Source organism: Protopterus annectens, chromosome 6.part0, assembly GCF_019279795.1.
Source record: "Protopterus annectens isolate FY-2018-M chromosome 6.part0, PAN1.0, whole genome shotgun sequence".
NCBI classification, from domain to species: Eukaryota; Metazoa; Chordata; order Ceratodontiformes; family Protopteridae; genus Protopterus; species Protopterus annectens.
In genome coordinates this window covers 412050259-412077074 of record NC_056737.1, presented here as the reverse complement: position 1 = coordinate 412077074, position 26816 = coordinate 412050259, and the positions used below count along the sequence as shown (strand labels likewise).

The 26816-nt window shown below is 35.9% G+C and overlaps 1 protein-coding gene across 1 annotated transcript in view; it reads right to left on the bottom strand.

The window, feature by feature from the left end:
• RYR3 (ryanodine receptor 3) overlaps nucleotides 1–26816 on the bottom strand; it is a 3250282-nt gene that overhangs the window by 2213900 nt on the left and 1009566 nt on the right. Inside the window, exon 8 of the mRNA XM_044074157.1 lies at nucleotides 3171–3264. Coding sequence (XP_043930092.1) covers nucleotides 3171–3264 — 94 coding nt within the window. The remainder of the gene's footprint in view (nucleotides 1–3170; nucleotides 3265–26816) is intronic.

Sequence of the window (26816 nt, the reverse complement as noted above, 5' to 3'; positions counted from 1 at the left end):
TGTCTAATCTACTCTTTATTTTATAACTAAAACAAAATATGGAAATGTTGAAATCTAGTACTCTATATAATTTTAGTACTTTTGTCCAAATACAAATGAATTTCTTCAGAAAATGAAAATACAAAGAACTGGATGCTTAATGGTAAAAGCACAAATAGTGCACAAAGCACTCTACATCTGTGAAAGAACACCTATATCTGAGAAAGAACACCACAAGAAAAAAAAATTCATTAAAGTAACTATGTATGTATACATGTATGCATATGACTTTATTAACTGGGTGGGAGAGCTAATCCAAGAACCATTTAAGGACATGACCTGGATCAAGAAGGAAGGACAAAATTGTAACTAAAACAAAACAATATGAATTATTACACATCTCATTAAAGAAGACTACAGAAAAATTATACACACCTTGTACTGTACTAATAGAATATATATGACTGCAAACTGAAAAAATAATTTGCATAGTAGCACTATATAATAACGGGAAGTAGGTAATACCATGTTTAATGACTCCTGCAACATGAACCCCTTTACTCTTCACCCCATTGTTAAATTCAGGTATCATAATTAAACACAGAATTATATTCTTTCCAACCTTATATCTCTTAAATAACACACAAACCATAGCTAAACTGCAAAAATGCCTCTGAATTAAAAATTAAACAAATGTGCGTAGATTATTTCCTAATTAACATTAATATTAGGTAATGGTATTATACATAAAAATGAATGCTGGCAGTTACAATATCTTCAATAAAAGTCGATCTCTGAATTTGCACATAGAGGGGTGTGAGATGTTTTAATACTTATTGGTCAAACAACAATGCATTTGACCAATACAATGTCATATATGTTACACTTCCAATTGGCTATCCAAGAGTTTAGATGGTTTCTGGATTGGTTTTTAAGAACCTATTAGACCAGTAACAATTGACTAATGAAACATGCTCCCTGATTTGGTCTTAACGAATAATAATACCTTGTTTCACCTACAACATTTTATTTATGTTGTATCTTTTATTGGCTATTCAAGAGCAGAACACATCCTGGATTCATCTACAACAGTTTACCTGATCAAAACCAGTTTGCGAATGGGATACACTATTTGATTTGTTCTGATTTAACACCAGGTAATGGTACTACATATAAAATTTAATGCTATCAGTTGTAATATAAGCTGATTTCTAAATCTGCACATAGAGGGTAGCGAGATGCTTCTACAACACTGATTGGTCAAACAGTAGTTTATTTGACTACATCATCATTTATGTTATGTTTCCATTTGACTATCTAAGAGTTTAGATTGTTTCTGGAATGGTTCTTAAGAATCATTAGGCCAATAACATTTGAATAATGAAACATGCTTCTTGATTCCTTCTCAGTGAATATGGACAGACATCCCATCTTTGATTATAGCAATAACCGATGACGTCGGTGTGGTATATTGAAGATTTACCCATGGTTGGCATGGTTTAATCACAAGGGCGAAGCCCAAGTGATTAAATAAAGCCAACCCTGGGTAAATTTCAATATACCACAACCACGGAGTCGGTTATTGCTATTATACAATGACATTATTTAAGAAAAAAAATACTTATTTTCTTAAATAATGTCTTTGTATAATGCCTCCATGCTGCCCTTCTGTGTTTATGTGGTATCCTGTTTCTTTTTTTTTTTTTTATGTTCTGCGCATGCGTATGGGACTTGTGCTCCTACGCTTACGCAGTACATCAGGGCTGTGAAGAGGTTGCACTGGAGAAAGAAAGATCTATGTTGCTTCTTCTTCTTTGTTATAATCAATTAAAAAAAAAAAGAAGAACCCAGGAGACTTTTTATGTTAGGGAGAGTCAGGACAGACAAAAATAAAAGGATAATCAGGTAAGTTTTTTAAGTTTTGTAGAATGTGCCTGATTATCCTTTTATTTCTGTCTGTGCCATCTCCCAAATGTAAAATGTCTTCAGTTGTGTGTGGTATTAAAAAAAAAAAAAAAAAAAAAAATGAGATATACTAACGGGAAAAAGTCCGGACGACCAGACCTTTTCCCATTGGTACATTCTCGGATTTACAATGGGCACGCTGGTTGGGCTGGCCAATCAGCGTGCTCATTTTTGAATGCTAATGGCCAGTCATTGTATAATCATCAGTAATAACCTGCTTAACCTATAACATTCTATTTATGTTACATCTCTTATTGGCTATTCAAGAGCAGTAAATGGTTTGGATTGGTCTACAATAATCTACCTGACCGAAAGTAGTTTGCGAGTAGGATATACTCTTTGATTTGCTCTGAATAAGTAAAGATTAAGTTACGTTCTCAGTTGGCCACCTAAGAGTACAGACTGTTTCTGGATAGACATCTGAGAACTGGTTAGAATAATAGCAATTGCACAATGAGGTATAGTTTTTGATTTGTTTTTAATGAATACGAACAGACATCTTATTTCTGACTGGTCAACAATAGCCTGTTTTATAATAACATTTTATTCATGCCACATCCTTTATTGGTGTTTAAGTGTATAGATTACTTTGGATTTGTTTACAACACTCTATGTGACCAATAATAGTTTTGGAATGTAATAAACTTTTTGAACATGAACTAATTTTTGTTATTGATTGGTCAGACCAACAAACAGTTAAATACAATGAATATGTATTTAGACTTCTTAATCGTGAGCTGATTTTTGCCACTGATTGGCTACAATTACATTTAAATAGAATGTAATAATGTGTTTTTTAAAAGATCTGATGAAGAGTTTTTAATGCAAAAGCAATTATCTTTATTATGTTTTGTTCTTGTTTTTACTTTTTATTAAAGTGTATACTTCGGACCATGGTTGTTGGACTGTTCTTCATTTTGATTTTTATTGGTTTTGCTTGAGTCTGACTTTCAGTAGCTGCTGTTGTACTTTTTCATTTATTTCTTATTTACAAAGCACATAACTATTTATTTACCTGGTATCACCCACAAAATTAGTTATTATAGACTTATTAACATTTACTTGTTTCATGCAGTTGCAAGTATATTTTAGCATTTTTTCCTGGAAAATAGAAGTAATTTATTTACTTTGCAAAATAACAACCTTTTTCAGCAGATTACATTAAACACGTATTCTGTAACTTTACAGTTATCATACATGGCATAAAAGGTAATCTGCCAACTCACCTGGGCTGTTCACCCTTCAGACCTGTAGATGGGACTGTCAGACACTCATCATGACCATGAAACAGCCGCATAACATGCCCACCAAGGAGGAAACCTACAGAAAGCACATAAGCACTATTCATATACTTGTATGACACTTCCAGAGTTTACATAAAATAATAACAGTTGCTGGGAAAACATGTTTTGATATGTTATGTCTTCATATATACCCAGAGTTTTTACCTTCCTTGTAATTTTGATATCTACACCATTAGCATGACATCATTGACCTTTCTCTGCAAATGCATTTATTTATTTATTTTTTACATTTTGTTAACTGGTTGGCCTGGCTTGCCAGTGCCCATTTTCAGAGTGTCCAGGTATAACAAAATTCATAGCAAAAACAATATATAAAGAATAGCTTTACCTGCAGTGCTGGTTTACGTTCAATGGCTGTAGGGTTAACTCAGTTATAGGCAGGATAAATGTATGTATACAATATCACTAGTTCTGACATTCCCCATAATGGACATTGAAGTCCATCAGAACCAAAGTGCTTGTAACTCCTTACTCTGCCAGATGAACCATTTCCTTTGAAAAGGCAAATTACAGTATCTATATCATATGATCACAAGACCATATGATCAAGACTGAGAAGATTAATTTCAGAATGTCAAATTAGCTTTTCCTCCAGAAGCCAGTATTTTCTGGGGTCGGTTATTTGGGCTTTCCATAATGTTGAGCAATTTCAGAGTTGGTATGTATAATATGCTAGGGATGTGGAGGTGCAGGGGGGCTTGACCCCCTCCCTGCAAAAATACTGTTGTTACTGCTGCCAGCCTCCAAAAGAGAAGCCTATTCAACATTTTAGATTTGATCTTCTCAGTCTTGATCATATGGTCTTGCGATCATTTTACATAGATCCAAAATCACCAAAGGATTCTTTGCCCTTTTCTTGATTAATTATGCAGACCTTGCCAGTCTACAACTGCACCCTGGTCCTCAGCATTCCAGAAGGGCACCTCTCCTTCATACTTGGTAGGCGAGGGTATTCAAGTTTTTAATGGTCTTAGCATTTCATGAAAGCACCTCATCTCCATATTAGGTATGTCAGTTTAATGAGTTCATAATGGCCTTTTTCTTTATTACTCATTTTTCTCATTTTTCTTCTTCAGCGAATATCTACTTCAATTCTTTAACTCTCCCTTATTCAGTGCCCTTCCACAGTAGCATTACAACATATCTACCCCCAGCTCTGTATTTTGACTGAAAGGACAGTGAAATAAAAAATGTAGGTATAGAGAGACAGAAGAAATGTACTCAAGACCAAAGTGCTGTACCATTCTGAAGAAATCACAGAATTTTTTCTAGCTGAGACAGATTGAGAATATTATAGTGACATCAGTATCTGCCCTAGTTGCTGTGTGCCTGACACATTTGCAGTGGCTTGTGTGTGTGTGTGTGTGTGTGTGTGTGTGTGTGTGTGTGTGTGTGTGTGTGTGTGTGTGTGTGTGTGTGTGTGTGTGATGGGGCATATCACATAATGCCAACAGCTACACTCTCTCTCTCTCCCCCTGTCCAGAAAATATGGGTCCTAACTGAAAACTTTATTCTACCCAGCCCTTTCTAGATCTCTGATGCCATGCACATGGAAGTCCTTTTGTTTGTCACTGAATAGTTGACTGAAAGGCAGAACATCAAACCTAGGAGATTGCTTTCATCTTGTCATGGTGCCCAGATATGGAGAAGAGTGAGAATATCACTTCTGCTTTTTCCATAATTTCTACCTCTTAGGTTGAGGGTGTGGAGGCTATCTCAAAGTCATGGGACTTAACCCCATGCAAAAAATGTTTTTTTTTGTGTGTTTTTACAACCATTGGAAAGTTACTATTTTGATTAGAAACCTCCCAAGTTATTTTTCTTATTTGGGTTTGAATAACTATGTATCAATTTAACTGAGATGTAATTGTTCATAATGGACCCCTTGCACATGCTCTCAACTCATGTTATTGATGTTGCATGAAGAAATCCAAAAGTTAAAAACATTAACTAGGTGATTTTCTGACTTTTCAGTTGTAGAAGCACAAATGCTAGCCATAACAATAGTTTCTAATGGAATTAGGAAAAAAACTTTGCAGAATTAGAATGCTTCTACTAAATATTTGATTTTCACCGACTTTTCAGTGTTTACATGAACAGATAACTATCTATATTCACATAAAAAAAGCTGAACAGAGCACACTGTTTAACTAGATACCATATCAGAACCACTATAGATGAAATGTAATGTGATCAGTAATCTATAACAGAATTAAATGTTTCACTCTTCTGAGCTATAATACCAAACCTACACAGCAAAATTTCTTGATGAAAAATGCCTCACACAATACATTTATATCTGAAATGTAGCAGAATCATTCACATTTCTGCTGTGTGTTAACTATTCTGCTTATAAAGTATTGGCCAGTTGAAAGCATATGCTTTGGCTATAACACTTAACCTTTAAACTAGTGATATGAAGTATTACGTCTCTGTTTTAATCTGGCAGATGTTATTGGATCCTTCCTTCTAGCAAGATATTTAGGCAATATTGTACAACAGCTGATGAATAAACTGGATATAAATTGCAGCTGACTACCATTAAAGCAAAATCAACACTAAACCCTATAAAGTGTCATTATTCTTAAATTAATAGGAACAATAAATACACATGACTTGATTTTACAAGATTCCATATTATTTCTTGGAACTAAATTCATATTTCTCTTTAGTCCATATTAAAAGCAAAAGTCTGTGATCATTCTTAGCAATCCATGTTCAGGCTAAGGAAACATAGCTTATTATCAGCTTGCTAGGAATCCAGGTCATTTGTGGTCATTCTAATTTTCACCAAACGTGGCTACTTAGAAAGATCTCTTCAGCCTAGAGTCATTGCCTACATAACATAGCATAGTCTAACAGGAAACTGGATTAAAATGTTGCTATAAAAGGAAATATTTAAATCAGGGAGGTATGACTTTTATGATTTATGACTTAAACTTCTTGTCTGTCAAGGCAAATACATCCCAGATTTCTGTCCTTCACATGTGCCCTGGTAATAGCCCTTGGGCATTCTTGGTAATGCTGTCTCACCTTCCCTGTTATGCTTTCTAAGGCCATTTGAGATGATTGTGATGACTTCAACTAGAAATCTATTTTTTTTAACTATGAATTTCCTAAGCCGGTGACAACCAACCAAGTGAAATGTCATAAGCGAAGAAGCTTCAAAGCATCAGTTTTACTTGTTTTGTTCTACTGCCCATATTTGCTGTGGTCAGAAAACACTGGCTCATAACTGTAAAATAAAATATGAGATGATGTTAACATGGTGCTGAACAGACACTTTGTAAGCTGTATCAGTATTGTATATCCAGTTTATAGTGCCCCCGCTGATATTCTGGTAACTTTGAAAATGATTCCCATCTCATATTAATGCTATGGTAACATATGGTAAAAAGATAATGAAAGTTATTACTCAGTAAAGGATTTATCATGCTGTTTACTATATGGTCAGACTTTTAACCAGGTATTTTCAGAAGGTGGTTATCCATGATTTTAATGGTTGCAGCCTTTCAACTTGGCAGTTAGTTTGTTGCCTACCTATAAAATTAAGTTTAACATGCACATTTCTTCAGTATATTTTGCTACACAGAGAAAGACAGTACAAAGCCTCTGCTAGGCACTGTTTGACTGATAAGGTATATTTGAGGATACATTTTACAATAATAAATCTCTGTGTAAATGCAAATGCATACTAAAATAGCAATAAATGACACATAAAATTATCATATATACCCAATTAAATGAGCAAAATAAGAATAACATTAGCCTTAACAAATTGTCTTACTATTTTTTCAGACATAATCATACATAAACTATTCAAATGGCAAAAATTGTACATTACCATTTTATAAGTACAGTGTCACCTACTGGATGTGCATGATGCAGAAATTACCAGAGTCAATGAATTGCAAGGAACTTGTCCTTTGGGATATAGGCATGCAGTAATATTTGTTGCTGCACACCCCCCTTGTGCCACATTGCATTCATAACCCACAACTATGTACTCATGGTATTAAACAAAGAATTGGGTCATGGGAATTCTGTTGTCTTAGTTTTGGCACATGTTGCTAGTATACAGATGAAAATGTGAGAAAAGTAGAAAACGTGATAGATTTTTTTTTGTATGTGCAAACATCCCAACAGAAAAACTGTAAACAGGCAGTAAAGAAAGCATTACTTTTTATTTCTACATAGTGACTGTAAAGCATGTCTTTCCCATCATGTAGCACTTCTCCATAAAAGTACTTGAAGTTAGGCAGACACAGTGCTCTGATGAGATTTCCTATCAGCATTTTAGCACTAGCATAAATACATGTTCTAGCTGACATACCATTAAGAGGTTACTTTGATTATATTTACTTTTCTTCTTTTAGCACAGCATAATCAATATCATTATTATTGTTAACAGCAAAGAGATAGTAATTCAAATACTCTGCCTTGGAAATGTAGCAAATTCAATAGATATAGCAAATTGTTCTATGCTTGTTTACATATTTAATTAAAATTATTTTTTATTTGTTTTTTAAAACCAACATTTAGAAAGGAAAATAATATGATGGTAGTTACTTTTCCGCACAAGACAGCTATCAGAACTGCAGTGAGCATTAACAAAAAAAGAGCAAGATAGGTGGGAGTTGTCTGTTCATATCCTCATGATTTACTCACTTTTTTGTGGTTCTGAATGGGTGATTTAAGTTTAATAATTGCTTGAGGAGATGGACAGGGCTGCATGCCTCTGTGATTCTTACAGTTATGCTGACATACCTTTGTGCTTTTCGCAAGTTCACTCTTGGAAGACTAATATAAAAGAGGAGGCCAGTCAAACAGTAGGATCACCCTTGGCAGACTGATCTACAAGGAGAGACTAACCAAACAGTGATACAAAAACTGCAAATGTACTCTCTTTGATGGGGTAAATACAAATCAGAGAACCTCACCCAAAAATAGATACTGGGCTCCACCTCTGCAGCCAGTCCCAGGGGTGTAATGTGCCAGCAAGCACATGGTGTTCTGACCCATGTAGCCTGACAAAGAAAGGCTGTGTGAAGTTGCCATGTGGGCTTACCACATACAAGAAGAACAGCAGGCCAGATTAAGATTGACTAGACCCTGGCAGTGTTATTGACACTTGAGACATGGAATGTCACCTTAGTGATGAGGAATGAGCCACAGCGTGTGCAGGAGGTTCATAACTATTAGCTAGATATAATTGGTTTTACCTCTACATACAGCATTGGTTCTGGAATCAGATTTCAAAGTCAAGTGTGGTCTCTTTCTCTCTTCTCTCTCTCTCTCTCTCTCTCTCCTGCTCGAGATTTTCCCCTTAGGAGAGACCTCATCCCGGTGTGAAGTTTTTCAGAAACTCTCAGCTGGGTGCTTAAAGGTTGGACTTTGTGCAGCAGTTGACAGGCTCACCTCTGTGCAACTGTGTGTTGCAGAAAGGAAAATACTGACACAGCTATTTGTGCACATGCATAACACAGATACTCTGAGTAACTGACCTTCTTGAAGACTGTAGGTACAGTTCTTGGTAGGGTACCACCTTCTCATTCTAATGTTTCACTGGGCAATTTAATGTTTATGTGAAAAATGATGGAGATGCTTGGATCTGTGTTAAGGAGAAGAATGGTTTCCTTGATGCAAACCCAAGTGGAGAATTTATTGAACTTCTGAGCTAGTCATGGACTGTTCCTCACAAATACTACATTTCAACACAAGACTGCCCACTTTCATACTAAGGACCAAAATATGTTTTGCCAAAAGTTGATGACAGACTTTCTAGTCTTGTCATATGACATAAGGCTGTAGATTCTGGAGGATATATAATGAATCCTTCATAATTTGTTATATTGAGATTCACTGCAATCTCTCCCCTCACAATTATAGGTCTACTAATTCTGAGATCACACTGGGGGGGGGGGGGCAAATTTTCTCAGACCACTACCACCTGATCTCAACAAAATCACTCAGTGCCTTTCACTAGTAAAGTAAGTGAAAAGTACAAACCATCCATTCCCATTCACTTATATTTTGATGTTCTGGTACAATGTACCACTTCTGTAAGTTTTTCAATGAAGCATACTTTGATGAAAAATAATTCCAACGAACTGCAGGACTCCCCAGTCAGATCACTTGGGTCAAAAGAGATGCTGAGCTGTCAACTGATTACCCCTTGGATCAGACTGTCAGGATGGCTGCTAAGCAGACCTGGGAAATACATTTATCTAGTGAGGGATTCAATTGGATAGCTGCCAGATGCTCCTGTATGGAATCAGTTCAGCTCCTACCTTTGGAAGAGAACTTCTCATATCCTAGAGGAGGTCCAAGATATGGAGTCCAAATGGATACAAATTAAGACCTGCATAGACACAGTGCTAGTAAAAACATGAAAATAAAAAGCAGACCTTGTCATGGTAATAATCTAAGGACCTGCTGCTAGATGCTAGCAGTGAGGGTAGTCATCAAATTATAGAAAGAAGGTTTCAATGCAATGTTACTGCAGGTCCTTGAGACTTTATTAGCATGTACCAACAAGTCAATATGGCAACAATTACAATAGTCCCTGAAGTAAAGGCATGGTTGTGGTACGAGTTTATTGAGGCCAAGAAGATTGCCTTAAAGAGGTTCTAGCAAACTGTCCATTGAGTCAGTAGGGATGGATGTGATGGCGCTAAGGAACAATGAATAAGTACTAATTGCAAATGGTGACATTGTTTGCTAGGTAGAATAAGGACTTCGAGGAATTCCTGAATTCAGTGTGTAAATGCTCCCTGAGGTGTCATTACCACAAGAAATGGGTGAGAGTGACTCTATTTCTGTGAATGAAATCACTATAGCAATTAAACAGGACCACAGTGGAAAGGTTGCTGAGGTGGATAAGAGCTTTCCTGAAATGCTGAAGGTATTAGATGTTGTTGGGGTGCTGTGATTAACACACCTTTTCAATGCTGAGTAGAATGCAAGGAATGTACCACTGGATTGGGAAACAGGGGTAGTGATCTATACTTTCAAAAAGGAAAAAAAAGGAAAGTTGGCACCAATTATAGAGGTACTATACTTCTCAGCCTCCCTAGGAAAGCCTACACCATGGTGCTGGAAAAGACAGGCTATCTGATAGTGCAGTTTTTGATTCATGAGGAGAAATACAGATTCTGTCTTGGTCATAGTACAATAGATACAATCTTTGCTGTTGCACAGATATTAAAGGAGTCATAAGAGTTTGCCAGTTTAGTTTATATGTGTTTTACATATCTGGAAGAGGCATAAGAACAATAAGCCACATACAACATGTGTACAACAACATGGGGTGCTGAGGTGCTCTTCATGCACTTCAGTCCTGGTATTTGCAAAGTGAAAGCTGTATCTACATTCTCTGTTAAAATTAATACGTTTAAGGTGGGTGTAGGACTTTGCAAAGCATGTGTCATGTTTGTTTTCCTGTCCCTCTTGTCCATGACTTCCATGGAGAGAATACTGAAATGTAATCAGGGTTTGAAAAGTATTCAGTTTAAGAACATAATAGCTACATACCTGTTCTTTGCAGATTATGTTGTCCTTGACCTCAAGAGGCTGTGATCTCTGGCATGCACCGGACCACTTCAGTGCTAATACGAAGTGGCCTGGATGAGACTCAGCACTTCGAAATATGAGATCATGAATCTCTTTCCCAGAAAAGAATGACTGACTTCCCACAGATGAGGGGGAGCAGGTACATCAAGTGGAGGAGTTTAAGCATCTAGACATCTTGTTCACGAAGGAGGCTGACCAGCACTGCATTCATTGCACTGGAATGTGATGGTGAATTATGAGATAAGTCCTAAGATAAAGTTCTCAGTTTCCCAGTCAGTTTATGTTGTCATCTTTACCCATTGTCATAAACTTTGGCTAGTGACCAAAAGGATCAGATCATGGATACAGTCAGCAGAAATCAGGTTCCTTCACAGGGTTGCTGGGCTCACTCTCTGAGAAGTTCAGCAATTCTGTGGGATGTTGGAGTACAGCCAGCCACTGCACCTCAGGATTGAGAGTAGCCAGTTGAGCTGGTCTGAGGACTTAGTGAGGATGGTCATTGGAAGCCTCCCATAGGATGTTCGCCAGGCACAGTCTTTTGAAAGTAGGCACTGGAGTACATCCAGGACACAGTGAAGAAATTCTGTCTCTAAACTGGCCCTAAAAATACCTTGCTGTCCTCCAGAAAGAGCTGGAGACACCCTGGTCAGCTTGCTACCAAAGTCATTCTCACCATGCTGAACAGTTACGAAAATACATTGCTAGAAGTCATATACTACAGCATCATTGCATGAGTAGAGTGTGGATCATGGTGTGATATACTCATAGTTGCTGGGGTTTTAGTCACAGGGGTGAAACCCAAGTCGTCAAACACAAATAAGTGATTACCTCCACTTACAACTTCACTACGTGTTAATATTACTTGGCAATGGTGTGTGGTGTATTGCACTGTGTAGGTCACACAGCTAAGTTCATCATACAATCTTCTTTATGTTATTTATTTATTCAGCACTTATGCTGAGAACTTGTTTATGCAACTTGTATGGCGCAGTATGCTATCACTTCTGTTAACTTTCATGTATGAACTTCTATCAGTTTATTAATTTGCATTTTTCTTTTAATTTTCAGTCCTGGTTGAGTCTAGTAATAGTCCACTTATGAAATCATTCAACAAATGAATAATCATGTAGTAAACCTAAAACTGTAGCAAGCACTGCTCATCATTTTTACTAGCTCTCCATAGCTCTCAGCCTTCCATCTCCAAAGTATGGAACTCTACTTCTCATAATGTGAAAAAAAAACAAAGTGTAGAATAAAAACCTTGTTCCTTCTCAGGTGACCACCTTCAACTGAAATACCTAAATCTAGCTGCAAATGCAATAGCATACCCAATTAGCATTCTTATTAATAGATCAATAGCAGAATACTGTGTACCTAACTTGTGGAAAATGACACATATTACCCCCTTACTTAAAGGAGGTAATTCCACTGACATTACAAATTTCTATCCAAAATCCATCCTGTCTTCCTTCTCTAAAATCCTTGAAAAATGTATACATCAATTTTTTTTCCACCATCTCTTACAAAATAAACTAATCACCAATATGCAGCATAGCTTGCGGCCACACCACAGCATCTCTACTGCATTGCTATCATTTACAGACACTGTCAATAAATCTTGCAACTCTAATAAACTTGTATCTACAGTATTTCTAGATCTATCAAAATTGTTTGACATGGTCTCTCACAGTAAACTCCCCGATCAACTTTCCACCCTGGATCTAGCATTTCCATCCATTCAATGGTTCTATGGTTACTTTGCCAACAGACAACAAGCTGTAAAATGGCAAGGATCCATCTCTTGCATACCTTCTGACTTCAACAGGAGTCTCACAAGGATCCATCCATGGTCTTCCACTATTTAATATTTTTATCAATAAGCTACATTCATCTTCTTGTGAAGGCACCTCAATCCAATATGCAAATGACACTACCATCATCTACTCCTCAAATACCTTAACTCACCTCCAAGACATCATTCAACAAGCTGTCATCTTCATTGAAACATGGCCTATAGCAGCACAACTCCTACTCATTCCCCCCAAAATACAAACTTCTCTTTACCCCAAAAACTCACACCCCTAATAAAGCATCTTTTAAAATCTTATCATCAAATGGCACTGAAATTGAATTAGTCCACTATACCAAACTATTAGGATTCATAATAGACAATAATTGTTAGTTTGACCTCCACATCCAAAGCAACATCAAGAAATCCCATCAAAAACTAGGAATGCTATACAGAAACAAACATTTTCTGAGCACACCCACAAAAATTACTCTATCCAAAACCTACCTTCTACCCTCTCTACTCTGTGGAGCACCAATTCTAACAAATTTACAATCCTCCATAAAAAACAAACTTGAAAGCTGCTACAACAAAATTGCCACATTTGCTACTAATTCATCTTCCTTTACCCATCACTGTAAAACTCTGCATACCCTTAGCTGGCTGGAACTCCCCCTCCACCTCTCCTATATTCAGCCTATAACAATACATAAAACCACACACAAACCATTATCTCTTACCCCTTTAATCAACATATATTTTCCAAAAAGAACACATAAGGCAAACAACTCCTCATCATACATAAACTGAATAAATCCCCTGGACAAAGCCTATGCCCGTACTCAGTAGCAAAAAAAAAAAAAAAAAATGGAACTCCTTACCTCTAACCACCAGAACTATTTCTAACCTCCCCATCTTTAAATGCTCCCTAAAAGAATACCTTACAGAATCTTGGACCTACTCCTGTACCAATCCTGACCGAACTTACTAACTCACACCCTTCAGCCTAGATCATACGTCATAACCCTCTCAAGCCTTGCACTCTACTGCTTTTTTGTTTTCCAATTACCTTACTTTATTTACTTCATCTCTGCAGACCTATTTCCTACCTCTTTCTCTTTCTTCCCTATTCAGCTAAGATACTAAAACAAACCCTACTATGCAATATTCTTATAATCTGCTTTTCTCCATCCTTCCTCCTTCTATAACCATAACATGAACAACTCTCTTGAACTAAGACATCACTCAGTGTTACCTCACTGTCTCTAATCATGTAATCTCTAATATTGCTTTAAATATCTTATCACATATTAATCTACATACCAAATACTATGACTACTGAGGTCTTCCTCAAATATTTTCTCCAACTCATGTTACTGATTTTCATTGCACTTTACTATGAAACATATGTTCTATATTTTTTTCAATACAACATTTTTGCACTCTTATGTTTTGTAGTGAAACATGATACTTTCTGATTTAAAATATTTGTACTTGATGTTTTGTAATATAACATTATAATTTGTGATTTAAATTATCTGTACTTGATTTTTGAAATGTTTTGATTGTGGAACTTTTCCCCCCAGCCTCTACTGAAAATGAGCACTTTCTGGCTCAGTCAGACTTTCCTGGTAAACAGATGTCAAATAAATAAATAAATAAATAAATAAATAAATAAATAAAAAATAAACGTATAAGCAATCTGCTAACAACTTGAACTAAGAAGCTCACAGTATGATGAAAATGTGCAACTGTATATTTACAAAAAGTTATTTTGCTGAATTAATATAATTCAGTATTGTTTACCAAGGACATGTTAAAAATATAACACTGGGACAGACCCTATCAATGTAGACCAGTGAGGAATATGAAGGTTTGAAGACTCAAAGTACGGAAAGTTCTTTATAATGAGACACAGTTGAACATACCTCAACTGCCTAGATTTTCTCAGAATGTCCAGATTTTTGCTTCAATATGACAAAGGGAATCATATATTTATATAAATGAAAACAAACCATATTGACATAATTTTAGTTGCAAACATTATATCTCACAAACCATGTTGACATAATTGTAGTTCCAAACATTATACATCACTTATAATCTATTCAGTCATTGCTAGTCAGACATTACATAGCTCATTCAGATCTTGCCTTCTTTTAAACCTCATTCCTCCTCTATATATTTTTGTTCGCACAATTGCCATTTTTTCTATGTAATGTGGTCCTACCCTTTTCTAAATATCCCAGTTCCAGTTGTTTTATCTCTGTTACTGTATTTACTACTTCTAGTAAAGCTGATTTAGACTTTGATTTCCATTTTCTAATAACTGCGTTTTTGGTAGCTACCATAACTAGACTTAGCAAGGCAGGGCTATGTCTGGGCAATTCTGATTCTGTACCATAACTCAGAAGAATCATTTCCTGAGTTACACCAATTTTCTCACCCAGTATCTCTGACAGAGCAATCTGCAGTGATCTTTAAAGTATGTTCCCAGTTATTTCTTTCTTCCCATTATACCTCCAACATTTGTTGTCTACCTGAGGAAAATTATTTTGAGTTTACTTGGGGTATAAAAATGCCTTTGTTGCATATTTGGGAAAATACATATATCCCCCATTGTTTCTTTGTGAATTGCTTATCCAATATCTCTTCCCAATCCTTTCTAACCTCCTCTGATAGATTGTTGTAGTTATCATGTGATATCATATATGATCTACTAATTATTCCTTTTTTAACAACAACTTATGTTCTAGGCTCTACTGAAAACTATACCAGTGCTAGTCTTTCTCTCAGGATCCCCCTATTTTTTCTCTTTGCCTATACTCTGACATCAATCCTTGATACAGAGGACAATCTCTATCCTGCAGTCCAAATAAATTCTTAGTCTCTTCCTATTATATTATCTTTCCTTCTCTAATTATTTGCTCCTAATACCTTGGGTCTTTTACCAGTTTTCTCCAATAAATTCAAGCCCCCTCTTCCTTTTTGTCTGTATACATAATGCAGTCATCCATATCAGCAGAATCTCTTTTCTCCACATTCCTTTGTTGGCTTAGTTCTCAGAATACTTTCTGCTACATTATAAATATAATATTCTGCATGGTTATTGTTACTCTCCTTAAGGACCTGCATATAAAATCCCAGTCTGTCCTTGTTTCTTGAGATTCTTCCCTATTTCATCATAACCCCCTTCCACTGTAGCTCTGAAATACCCTTTTAAATTGGGTAGTTCCAAACCACCTTGTTCAATTGGAAGACTCAGATTATCCCATTTGACTCTTGCCATCTTCCTCTCCAAGATAAAATCCTTCAGCTCTTTATTAATTACTATCCACAACTTCTCCTCTGGTTGATAAAAAATATGTTTGACTAAAAACATTTTAACTGTTTGCATCTTGCTATCCATATCCATATAACAGAGCTTCCAATTTCTCAGTTTTTGTATTATCATTTGTTTAGTCTCTTCCTACATATCCTTAGCTGCCACACCAGAATCCTTTTTAATCCATACTCCCAAGTACTTCATTTTATCATGTCCCCTTAAATATGGATATTGCTGAACCAATTTGTGTGTGGGTACATACTTTACAGCTATTGCCTTTGGTTTAGCTTCATTAATTTTGTATCTCAAAAAGATCTGAAACTGTCTCAAAATGTTCTACAACACTGAAATGCCCTTTTCTGGATTTATCACATGTAAAATAATATCATTTGCAAAAGGAGCCAGCTTTTCTTGACTACCATGCCAATTATATCCTTGAATTTCTGAATTTCTTATTTTCTTTGCCAATGGTTCTAAACATAGTGTAAACAACAAAGGGGAAAGAGGATATCTCTGCCTGGTTCCTCTGCTCAAACAGAAATTATCAGAGAGGAATCTACCCACATTAATTGTCATCTCCGATCCATTATATAGCCTCCTAATTAACCTTATAATTTTCTCAGAGAATGCAAATGCTTCCATTGCCCTGCTCATAAGCTCCCAGCTTACTCTGTCAAATGCTGTCTAGGCATCATGACCCACCAAAAGCAGTGGTATTTTCTCACATTTAGCTACCCTCTGGATTATCAATGTTCTGTTAATGTTGTCAAATGTTTGCCTCCCCTACACAAAACCACACTGATCCATGTCCATCAATTTTGGCATCACCTTTGCCATTCTTTTAGCTATTATAGACATACACACATTATAATCATGGTTTAGGATTGAAATGGGTCTGTACGAAGCTGGATCTGATGGGTCTTTACCCTCTTTATGTATTACAGCCACCACCACTTTCTTCCAGGAAGTTGGTGCTCCTTCTTCTCTTAAAATACTGTTAAATAAAACCTTCCAAATCTTTATCATTTTCCCTCCTAGCTTCAAATCTTCAACAAGAATAACAACTATTTATAGGAACTTTCCTGTTGATTGGTTATACATCACCATTTTTATCTCATTTCCTCCTATCCTAACTATTAGCAATTAAGCCTCATCTACCCCATAACCTTGGCATATTTAATTCTTCCATAAACATTTCCATGTTTACCTTTTCATGATCTCCATATTTCTCTGCTTCATACAGACTTTCATAAAATTTCAGAAGTATTTCTAGTACCTCTACAGGATTTCTTGTTATTTTCCTTGTTATAGGCTCCCTAAGCTTGCTGACAACCCTTTCTACTTTCTGTTGCCTGAGTCATTGAGCTAAACATTTTTGTGTTCTGCCATTATTATAAAAAAACAGTGACTTAACAGCAGTCTTTCTAAACTCATGCATATTATCAAGGTAACCCTTTATTTTCTGCTTAGCACTCTGTAATTGATTCTCTTCTTGTTCTATGAGATTCCCTCTATTCTGCAATACTTTAACATTTGTCAGTCCCTCTAAATAATTCTTGTTGCTTCTTAACCATACCCCTCTTTATTTTATTTCCACCCCATTTTTAAACTCTACTTTAATTTTATCCCACTCCTTAGCTATATTTTCAGAAGAAATTTCTGTTTTCTCTAATAACTCTCAAATAATTTCCACTACCCATTCCTTAAATCCCTCTCTTTTCAACAGGTGGGAAAGCACCAGTGTCTCATTTTTATTTCATTACCCTGTGTTTTTTTTATTATTATTGGTGCATGATCTGAAATTGTTATTGGATGTGTATCAATTAAATGCACATGTTCCTGAGAAATGTAAGTTCTGTCTAGCCTAGCCCAGTTTTTGTATCTTGGGGAATAATACGTAAATTTGCTCTGAACTCCTACTAGTGAATTCACATCTTCCATGTCAAATATTTTTATAAATTTCTTCAAAAATCTACAGTATTCTCCTTTTTCATATTTTCCCTTCTGGGCCCCCAGACACATCTTCCCTGCTGCAAATCAAATTCCAGTCCCTACCAATAAGTAATATTCCCTGCTGAAAACTGATTACTTCTCCCAGAATTTTCTTAAGTTCCATTATAGCAGTTTTAGGTGGAATATAAATACATGTCAGTGTAATCTTCCCCCTTGCCAGTAGCCCCTTAGTACTACATAACTACCAATATTATCTTTTTTATTGTCTAACATCACTACTGGAGCTCCTCTTGCAATTAAGAGAAGTACTCCGCTTATTCTTCGTCCCAGGTATTCAAGTGAATAACCATTCTGAAAACTTTTATAAGTTCACATGTTCATTTCTTTCCAAATGTGTCTCCTGTAGCATAACTGTTTGCACTCTACATTGTTAATATAGCTCAATACTCTTTCTTTTTTTGCATATATCTATTGAGACCATTAACATTTAAAGATCATATTGAAAGGTTCATTATGTTAAAAAGTTATTATTTCCACCTGTTATTTGTAACAGATTTTTTGTTAAGTATCTTGTTCCAGCTTTTGTGTTACATGCACACACTAATGTTTCACAGGTTGACCTTTTATACAGTTGTTTCTTGTCATATCCAGTTGACCCTATGCCACATTTTACAAAACTTTTTATTTTATTGAAAACCCTCAAACAAAAAAAGAAATACACCCCCCAATACCTATTAACTTAATATTAACACACGAAACTATGTACATCTTCAAATATTGAAGTTTTACCTTCCTAATAGGAACATCGCCGTGGGGGTGCTGCGGTAGCGTTGTCGCCTCACAGTAAGATGCTGTCCGGTTCGATTCTCAGCTAGAGCGTCTTCTGCATGGAGACATGTGTGAATAGGGTGTACCTTCGTTGAAGGTTGTGCGTCAGGCCTGGCAAGCCAGTACATAAAAATCAACTGCCAATCATTAGCGGACCGGAGGTCCGCTGTGGTGACCCCTAACCGGGAAAAGCCGAAAGACACAAACAAACCTTCCTAATAGGAACAGCTGTCCCAAACTGACACCCACACTCACAGACATGCGTCAAACTATAAGGAAGGTTATCCATGCTAAGATGCATGGTACAGAGTGTGCTTCTACTAAGTGCTTTCTGGTTTTGTCTTACCTTTATTTCTCTCCCAAAATGAGAAAGCACGTGAATGCTTTTAGAAAACATTATATCTTAGCCATTTAAAGAAAGTCATTAAAAGACTGAAGTAATATGTTTTTTATTGCTCTTTATCAAATTGTCTCCATGGAAACATGAGAACCAAATACAGGGTTGCTTCTACAAGTAGTTATTAATTTATTTATTTGCTAGCGGATAACTTTATTATATTCAAAGTTCTTATTTATTTATTTACTTTCTCTTAGAACTTGTTACTAGTCAAAGCCAAATAATCCAGTTATTTCCCCTATGCAAGAATGAAATAAAGCACATCATTTTTTTCTTGTATCATACTGTTTTGAAGAAACTTTTCTTCTTTGTTTTTTACATTGCAGTGCCTACATTTCTTAAAATTGAACTAGGAAAAAAAGAAAAGAATGAGAAAAACAGGGGCATCTGTTTACTTCAGTATCCCCATTACACTTGAAAGTAACTCAGAAAACTTTACATTACAGCATGCAGATATCATGCACTATAAAAATATCACTGTTAAGAACAAAAGTTTGCTTTACTTACAGTTAACTCTTTCCCTCCTCTTCCCTTTTCCTAAGTGTTCCTCCAAACATTAATGACATGAAGTAGAGCAAATGCTTTAGTGTCGCCTCATACCTCTCAAACTCTTAGTGCAAGAAATCTGGACAAAGCCCAAGAAAATGGGGGGGACAAAGGCCCAAAATAGGGACATATTTTAAATATTGCTCTTATAAACTTAAAAAGTTGCTAGACTAATAGGGTTTGCTTTAACATAAATTTTCTGAATGATTTGAAGTCTGAAACTCAAAAATATTTCATTATTTCGTGATTTCAATTCTCAGATCATCCCAGTGATTTGCCAGAAAACTACAAATGTTATGAGGAACAGACCAAAAATATGAGCCAAAAATCTGGACATTCTGCAAAAATCTGGACAGTTGAGAAGTATGTGCCCCCTCCAAGTTTAACATAGTCAAAAAAGTGGAATATCTCCAAGTTTATTCTTCTGCCATGTTTCATAAATATAATTAGTACTTTATAATCCCATGTTTACTTTTCAGTTTCCAAGTTGCTTGTTTTATTCCTGTTTATCTCCAGCTCCCAAATCCAGTCTATGCTTCCTTTCCAATGCACTCTTGGTTCTTCTAGTCAAGTCTCATGCTTGTTTCTGACTCTCAAGCATTTTCTAAAAGGTTTCACTGGCACAGCTTCTCAGTGGTCTTTGTTACCAGAAAAGCAGAATGTCCAGTTTCACAGCTCACTTTTGTTGGACAAATTGGACAAACTTTTATATTTCCTCCTTGGCATGTTCTGCAAAAAAAAAAAAAAAAAAAAAATGATTTTGTTCCTCTAAGAAATAATATTCTGAATATAGCTGGATACAGCAGTTTGAATCTCATGCCTGCTTCTTGACATTGCCTGATCAGTGGAATAATATTACTCCTCTTCTGCCTGGTGTATAATGACTAATCATTTTCCACAAACCCTCTACTGTCTCCCACTTTTAGAGCTTTGTCCTTCTGGCACAGTTTTGTCAGAATCAATTCCTTCTGCTGGAAGGATTGCAACTTTACTATTAAAGGTCTAGGTTTGGAGCATATACACAATGTACCCTTTTATTTAACAACTCCTGCTGTGGAATACCAGCCAATTGCTTATTTCTGCTTTCATAAAATTGATGCAGTTTTGTTCCTTCCAGCTTCTCTGGCACAGCAGAAAATTTCGTATTTTCCCTGTGTGCTCTTTGGTCTAATTCTATTATTTTTTTAAACATCTCTTCTTGAGCAATCTCATATTCAGCCAACCTTTTCTTCATTTTGACCTCTGATTTTTGCAGTTTTATGACCTCGTCTGAATATCTGTTTAAAGCTTCTTCCATTTTATCCAGCCTTTTGTTATTTGAGTTGATAATCTAGTACATCAGTGTTGTATTTATTTTACTCAGCTCTGAGTACATTTGACTTATTTTTTCCTCTACGTTACTGGAAGTCATGTTGTGCACCAAAGCTGGAGCTTGCACTGCTTTTTTGCTGAACAGCTGCAGAATTCTTCTCAGTCAGTGTTTTTTCCTCACCTTTTGTGTGGTTGATTTTCATTCGGGTTCTCTGAATTTCTTTTTTGCTGGCATCCACGCCCCCAATGAATTCACTGTCTCTCTCTTCTGAGTTTCTGTTTTCACACTGGGAGAGCTGAAATTAAGCTGTCACTCAATGCACGGCCATCTTGAAAGTCCTAAAAGCTGAGGTAAATAACTGAAGATTGAAAATAATGACATACATTTGAATTTCAGACTTCATATTCTTCTGGAAATGTGTGCTAACACAAATCCTGTTATTCTAGTAACATTCTAAGTTTATAAGAGCGATACGTAAAATTTGTCTCTGTTTTTGGGCATTTGTCTCCCCAGTATTTAAGGCTTTGTCCAGCTCTCTTGTGCTAAGAAGTTGAAAGGTTTGCAGTTGAGATATATGGGATCCATGTGTCACATAAGCCTCAAACTAGTACAGTTCACTGAAATCACAGATGCAGAAGGGAAGAACAGCTGGTCTGCAGATTTAGACCTGAATGACCTACACATCCAAGAAAGCATACTTCAGCAACACTTACAGCATCCATTAATGGTGATTGATATAGGTAAATGTGTTGGGCTATTTTCACCCGCTGACTTAAAGACAAGGCATTCTTTTCTCTGTTTAAAAAAATCCCAAGAATGTCAGCAAAATCTCATAAAAAATACACATAAAAACAGAAAAAAAGTGTTGAATTTTCCTTTTTGCAGGGGTGTAGCCAGACATTTATATGTTGCACTCGGACAGTATGCTGCTTCCGCCACTACCCTCCTGACATTTAAAACATTTTATTAATTCTCAAAATGTTGCCCCTATGCACTTCAGAAAGGGATACTTTTTTAACAATGTTGCTACTTGTAACCATAAAAAGGCTATTTTAGAGGTACAGTCTTAAGGAAAATATGTTTTGTATAGTACTTTGCAGAAGACAATAGTTCAAAGACAGTTCTAAATATTTATCTAGACTTCGAACTATACATTTTCTGAGATATGTTCAGAAAAATGTATTCACTTGGGTACAGTGAGTATGCCGATATACACTCATGCCTTTTTGCATAACCCCAGCATAGTATTTTGGCATTCCCGTTTAACATCATTGAAAATGAAAAATGAAGGAATACATTTATAAAAATCACAGCCCACTCTCTATACAACGGAAGGCGGCAACATTAGTGTCTCAGTTTAACATAATAAATTTAATATTTGAGAGAGTACTTACTAGTAGTCTTTATCCCAAACTATAAAACATCAATAAATGAAATGAAGGACTGGAAACATTTCTTTCAGTTAAAATTAAGTGAGACACCGTACTGCGTGCTCACTACATTAACGAGTTATATCGATCTGGGCGCTGAAGAGATATAGCGCGCAAATATATGGTCACGAGAGTACTTCATTCCCCAAGTCGTTAACCACCGCGCGTCATAAAAGTTAAACCTGTGTGGAAGGAATCGAATATCAATAACTCCCTAAAGACATCTGATTTTTTTTCTTGTGTTTAAAATATGTATAAAACAATATTCAGATTAATGATACTTATCTCAGAAAATAAATATTTAATTTGCTAGGCACTTTTCTGCATATGTTATTCAATGAAATGCTTATTTTTGTGGGGGGTGGTGGAAGGTCTTTAAGGTCACTTTAGATTAGATGCAGTTATTTGTTACAGCATACCACTCGACTATCCAGACTTTCGCAGAATGCCCTGATTTTGCCTCTGTTCCTCGTAACCTGGGATTTTTTGGCAAATCACTGACGACTGAGGTAATTAAATAATGATATACATTTATGTTTCAAATGTCATATTCGTTAGAAAATGTATGCTAACTCAAATCCTGTTAATCTAGCAACCGTCTATGTTTATAAGAGCGATCATCACAATTTCGCTCTATTTTTGGGCCACTTACACGCCATTATTTTAGGCTCTCGCCACATATCTTGACCAAAGAGGTTGAGAAGTATACAAGTCTCGGTTGTGCCAGATTTTAAGGGATCTCCCTTGATTTTGAGTCATAATTTTATTCTGTCCCTTCCAATATTCCTGATTTCTTGAGAAAAAATAATGGATTATAGTTAATATCTTTTACTCCAGAAAATTCATGCTAATTCATGTTTTGTTTTTTGTAAACCAGTGACACCAGTATTAGTGTTCCTGATTTGGGGAGTTTGCCCCTCATCATTTTTTAGCTTTGTCTGTTACTTTGTGATGTGATATAAGAGGCTGAGAACTATGTGTAGTGCAGGGAGTGGTGTGGTTATGTTCTAAAAAGGAGAACGTACCTCTCAATTATCCCGAATTTTACCTTAAAATTTTGCTCTGTCCTTCTTAATGCCTCCTAATATTGGTCATTTTGGTAGGAAAAGTGGATTAAAATTAATAATAACGATAATTAGATTTATAGACTTCTTTTACTTCCGAAAATGCATGCTAATTTATATTCTCTTATTCTATCAGCTTCTTATGTTAATAGAAGTATTGCTGTAAAGGTGTCCTTAATTGCCACTGATTATTTCTGGATTTATCCCTGATTCTGGAGGCAAGAAGTTGACAGCTATGACTGGAAAAAGATAAACTTGCTAAGTGTTTCCGTAATGTCAGACCCAATTTTAACTGTGCTTAGAAGTGCTTAGCAAAGCTTGGTAAGGACACCCTAATGCTTCTGAGATTAGCTCTTGCAGTGAAGACCAACAGTGGACAGTGCCTGCTGATGGCAGAAGGAAGAATAGCTTTTAAAAGCTGTTAGAATTTTACTCTGCCACACTGTTAAGTATGCAGAATGAAGTGTCTGAGAGCTTTTAAAAGCTGTTTTACCTTCTTCCAAATGAGCACCTTATTTCTGCCTGCTGCACCATACCTCTCAACCTCTTAACACAAGAATTTTGGAAAGGCCAAAAATAATGGGGGGGGGGGGGGGCAAAAATAGGGACAATTTTTAAATATTGCTGTTATAAACTTAAAAAAGTTGATAGAGTAACAGATTTTGCATTAGTATACATTTGCAAAGGGTATGACGTCTGAAACTGAAATGTATGCCATTATGTAGTGAGTTTATTCCATAATGATTTGCCAGAAGAACACAAACTGGATGAGGAAAAGATCAAAACATTCAGCAAAAATCTGAACATTCTGGGAAAATATGGACAGTTGAGAGATATGCTGCCCCTCTCAACTATCCCTGATTTTGCCTTATATTTTTGCCTTGTCCCTCCTAAAATTTTTGATTTTCTGGTAAATCACTGAGGATTACAGTAAGTCAATAATGCCATTAGGGTGTCATACTTATTATTCAGAAAAAAAAAAAAACATTTTGATGCAAAACCTGTTTTTCTATTAAATTATTTATGAATTAGAGCAATATTAAAAAAATAAACTATCCCTGATTTTGATCTTTTTACCCTGCAATATTATTCGATTTTTTTTTTCAGAATTCTTAAAGTGATTTGTCACATTTCATGGCCTTACCTTTCCACCATCATATGTGGCACATAAAGACCTGATTTGTATATTCTCCCCATCAGCAGGTTTCCAGTCTTTTTCTCTCATTAGCACATTATCTCATAAGAATTGTTTTCCCCAAACTGATTACACTGAAAATTAAAGATGATCTTTAATCTCAGTGACATCAACTTGGAGAAAAGGTGTTGTGCATCCGTAGACTTTAATGGATGTGTCCTGTTCATGCACAAAGACATGTTCATTAAACTCTATTATACCATGACCCCCCCATTAATATTCCAAAACGTGCATGCTGATTGGCCAGCGTGCACATTGTAAATCGACTTGTACTAATGGAAAAAGGACCGGTCGCCCGGACTTTTTCCATTAGTATAAGTCTTTTTTTTTAAACACTGTCTCACTATGTTAAAAGAGTTTAACATAGCGAAACAGGTTTAAAAAAAGCAACAGAGATCTCTGTTGCTTTTTTTAAAGCTGTCTCACTATGTTAAACTCCTTTAACATAGCGACACAGTGTGTAAAAAGCAACGGAGATCTTGCTTTTTCCGTTGTTTTTTTTTTTAAACCTGTCTCGCTATGTTAAATGGGTTTAACATAGCGAGACAGCTTTAAAATAAGCAACGGAGATCTCAGTTGCTTATTTTAAAGCTGTCTCGCTATGTTAAACCCATTTAACATAGCGAAACAGTAAAAAGCAATGGAGATCTTGCTTTCTCCGTTGCTTTTGCCCACAGCTCTGATGTACTGCGTAGGCATGCGCAGTACATCAGAACTGCCGCGGATACCAGACAGCTGCGGAAGGGCAGTAAGGAGGTATTATACAATGCCATTATTTAAGAAAAGTAATTATTTCTTTTCTTAAATAATGTCATTGTATAATAGAAATAACCCAGTTCTGGGTGTGGGTAATGCGGGATTTACCCACGGTTGGCTTTGTTTGGTCCCTCGGGCTTCGCCCTTGGGACCAAACCACGCCAACCGTGTGTAAATCCCGCATTACCCTCACCCAGGCGTGGGTTATTGCTATATGGATCCCTGCCTTACATAATGCTAATGAGGGGAAACACTAAATATATTTGGGCTGTAGTTTCAATGGAAAGTTTATGAAACTTTTTATTTGAAAAAAAAAGGCCCTAATAAGTAAGACTGAAGTGGAAGAAATGCATTGAGCACTTAACTCATACAGTGCTATGATGCACAATTAAATTGTGACAAATCATTTTAAGAAAAGAAGTTGGGAAGTATGCTACTGTCTGTTTGATAGCTCTCACTAAGTGTTTTACTGGCAAAAGGTAGTACATGGAAAACAGAAAGCTCCATGCACTCCAAATAATTATGATTGTATTAGAGACATAGATGCCAAGAAATTCACCTTTCAATCTTCATTCTCAAAGTGAGCTTCTTGGCATCTATGTCTCTCATTCACAGAATGAGCTGGTTATAATCAGTGATCTGAGATGTGAATTTCTTGGCATCTATGTTGCCAACACATAATAAGCTGGTTATGATCGATGACCTGGTCATAAATGGAAACTGGCTAAATTTAAAATGGCCCTCAACGGCCACAGGTCTAGTACTTACCTAAGAACCTGTAATACTTTATATTATAGACACAACATTATAATCCAGTCTCCCTATCTCCTTGAATTAAACAGGTTCTAAGACCTTTCTACTTAAGTTCATTTCGTAAGGATTTTGACTGATTTGTTCCATCTAATTGTAGCATTAACTCATCAGTTCACTGTAGAACCAAATTGTGCACAGTAAACTTTATTATTACCTTTAAATATTCCCCAGTTCTTCATAACAACATTTTTTATAGCCTGAGAATCTACATTATTCTGTATTGCCATCACTCTTTTATATTCAGTGGCTTTTATTACTTCCAATAACATCTCCTGTAGTCATTCTTTTCTTTCTTTCTTTCTTTCTTTCTTTCTTTCTTTCTTTCTCTTTCTTTCTAAAAAAATGGTGTTATGAAGAACTGGGGAATATTTAAAGCTAATAATGAACTAATTAGCAAAATAAGAACAAGTCCAAAATTTGTACAAAAGAAAGCTAAAAGTTTTAAAAATTACTTTCAATGGAAATTGAGTAAAACTTATCGAACAGAACAAAGAAGTGGTATGGTTAAATGTTATAATTGTAACATGTTTAATTTATTATATTCTGAGGGGAGTGAGGTAGAAATAGGAAATAGTAAAGTGAGAATAC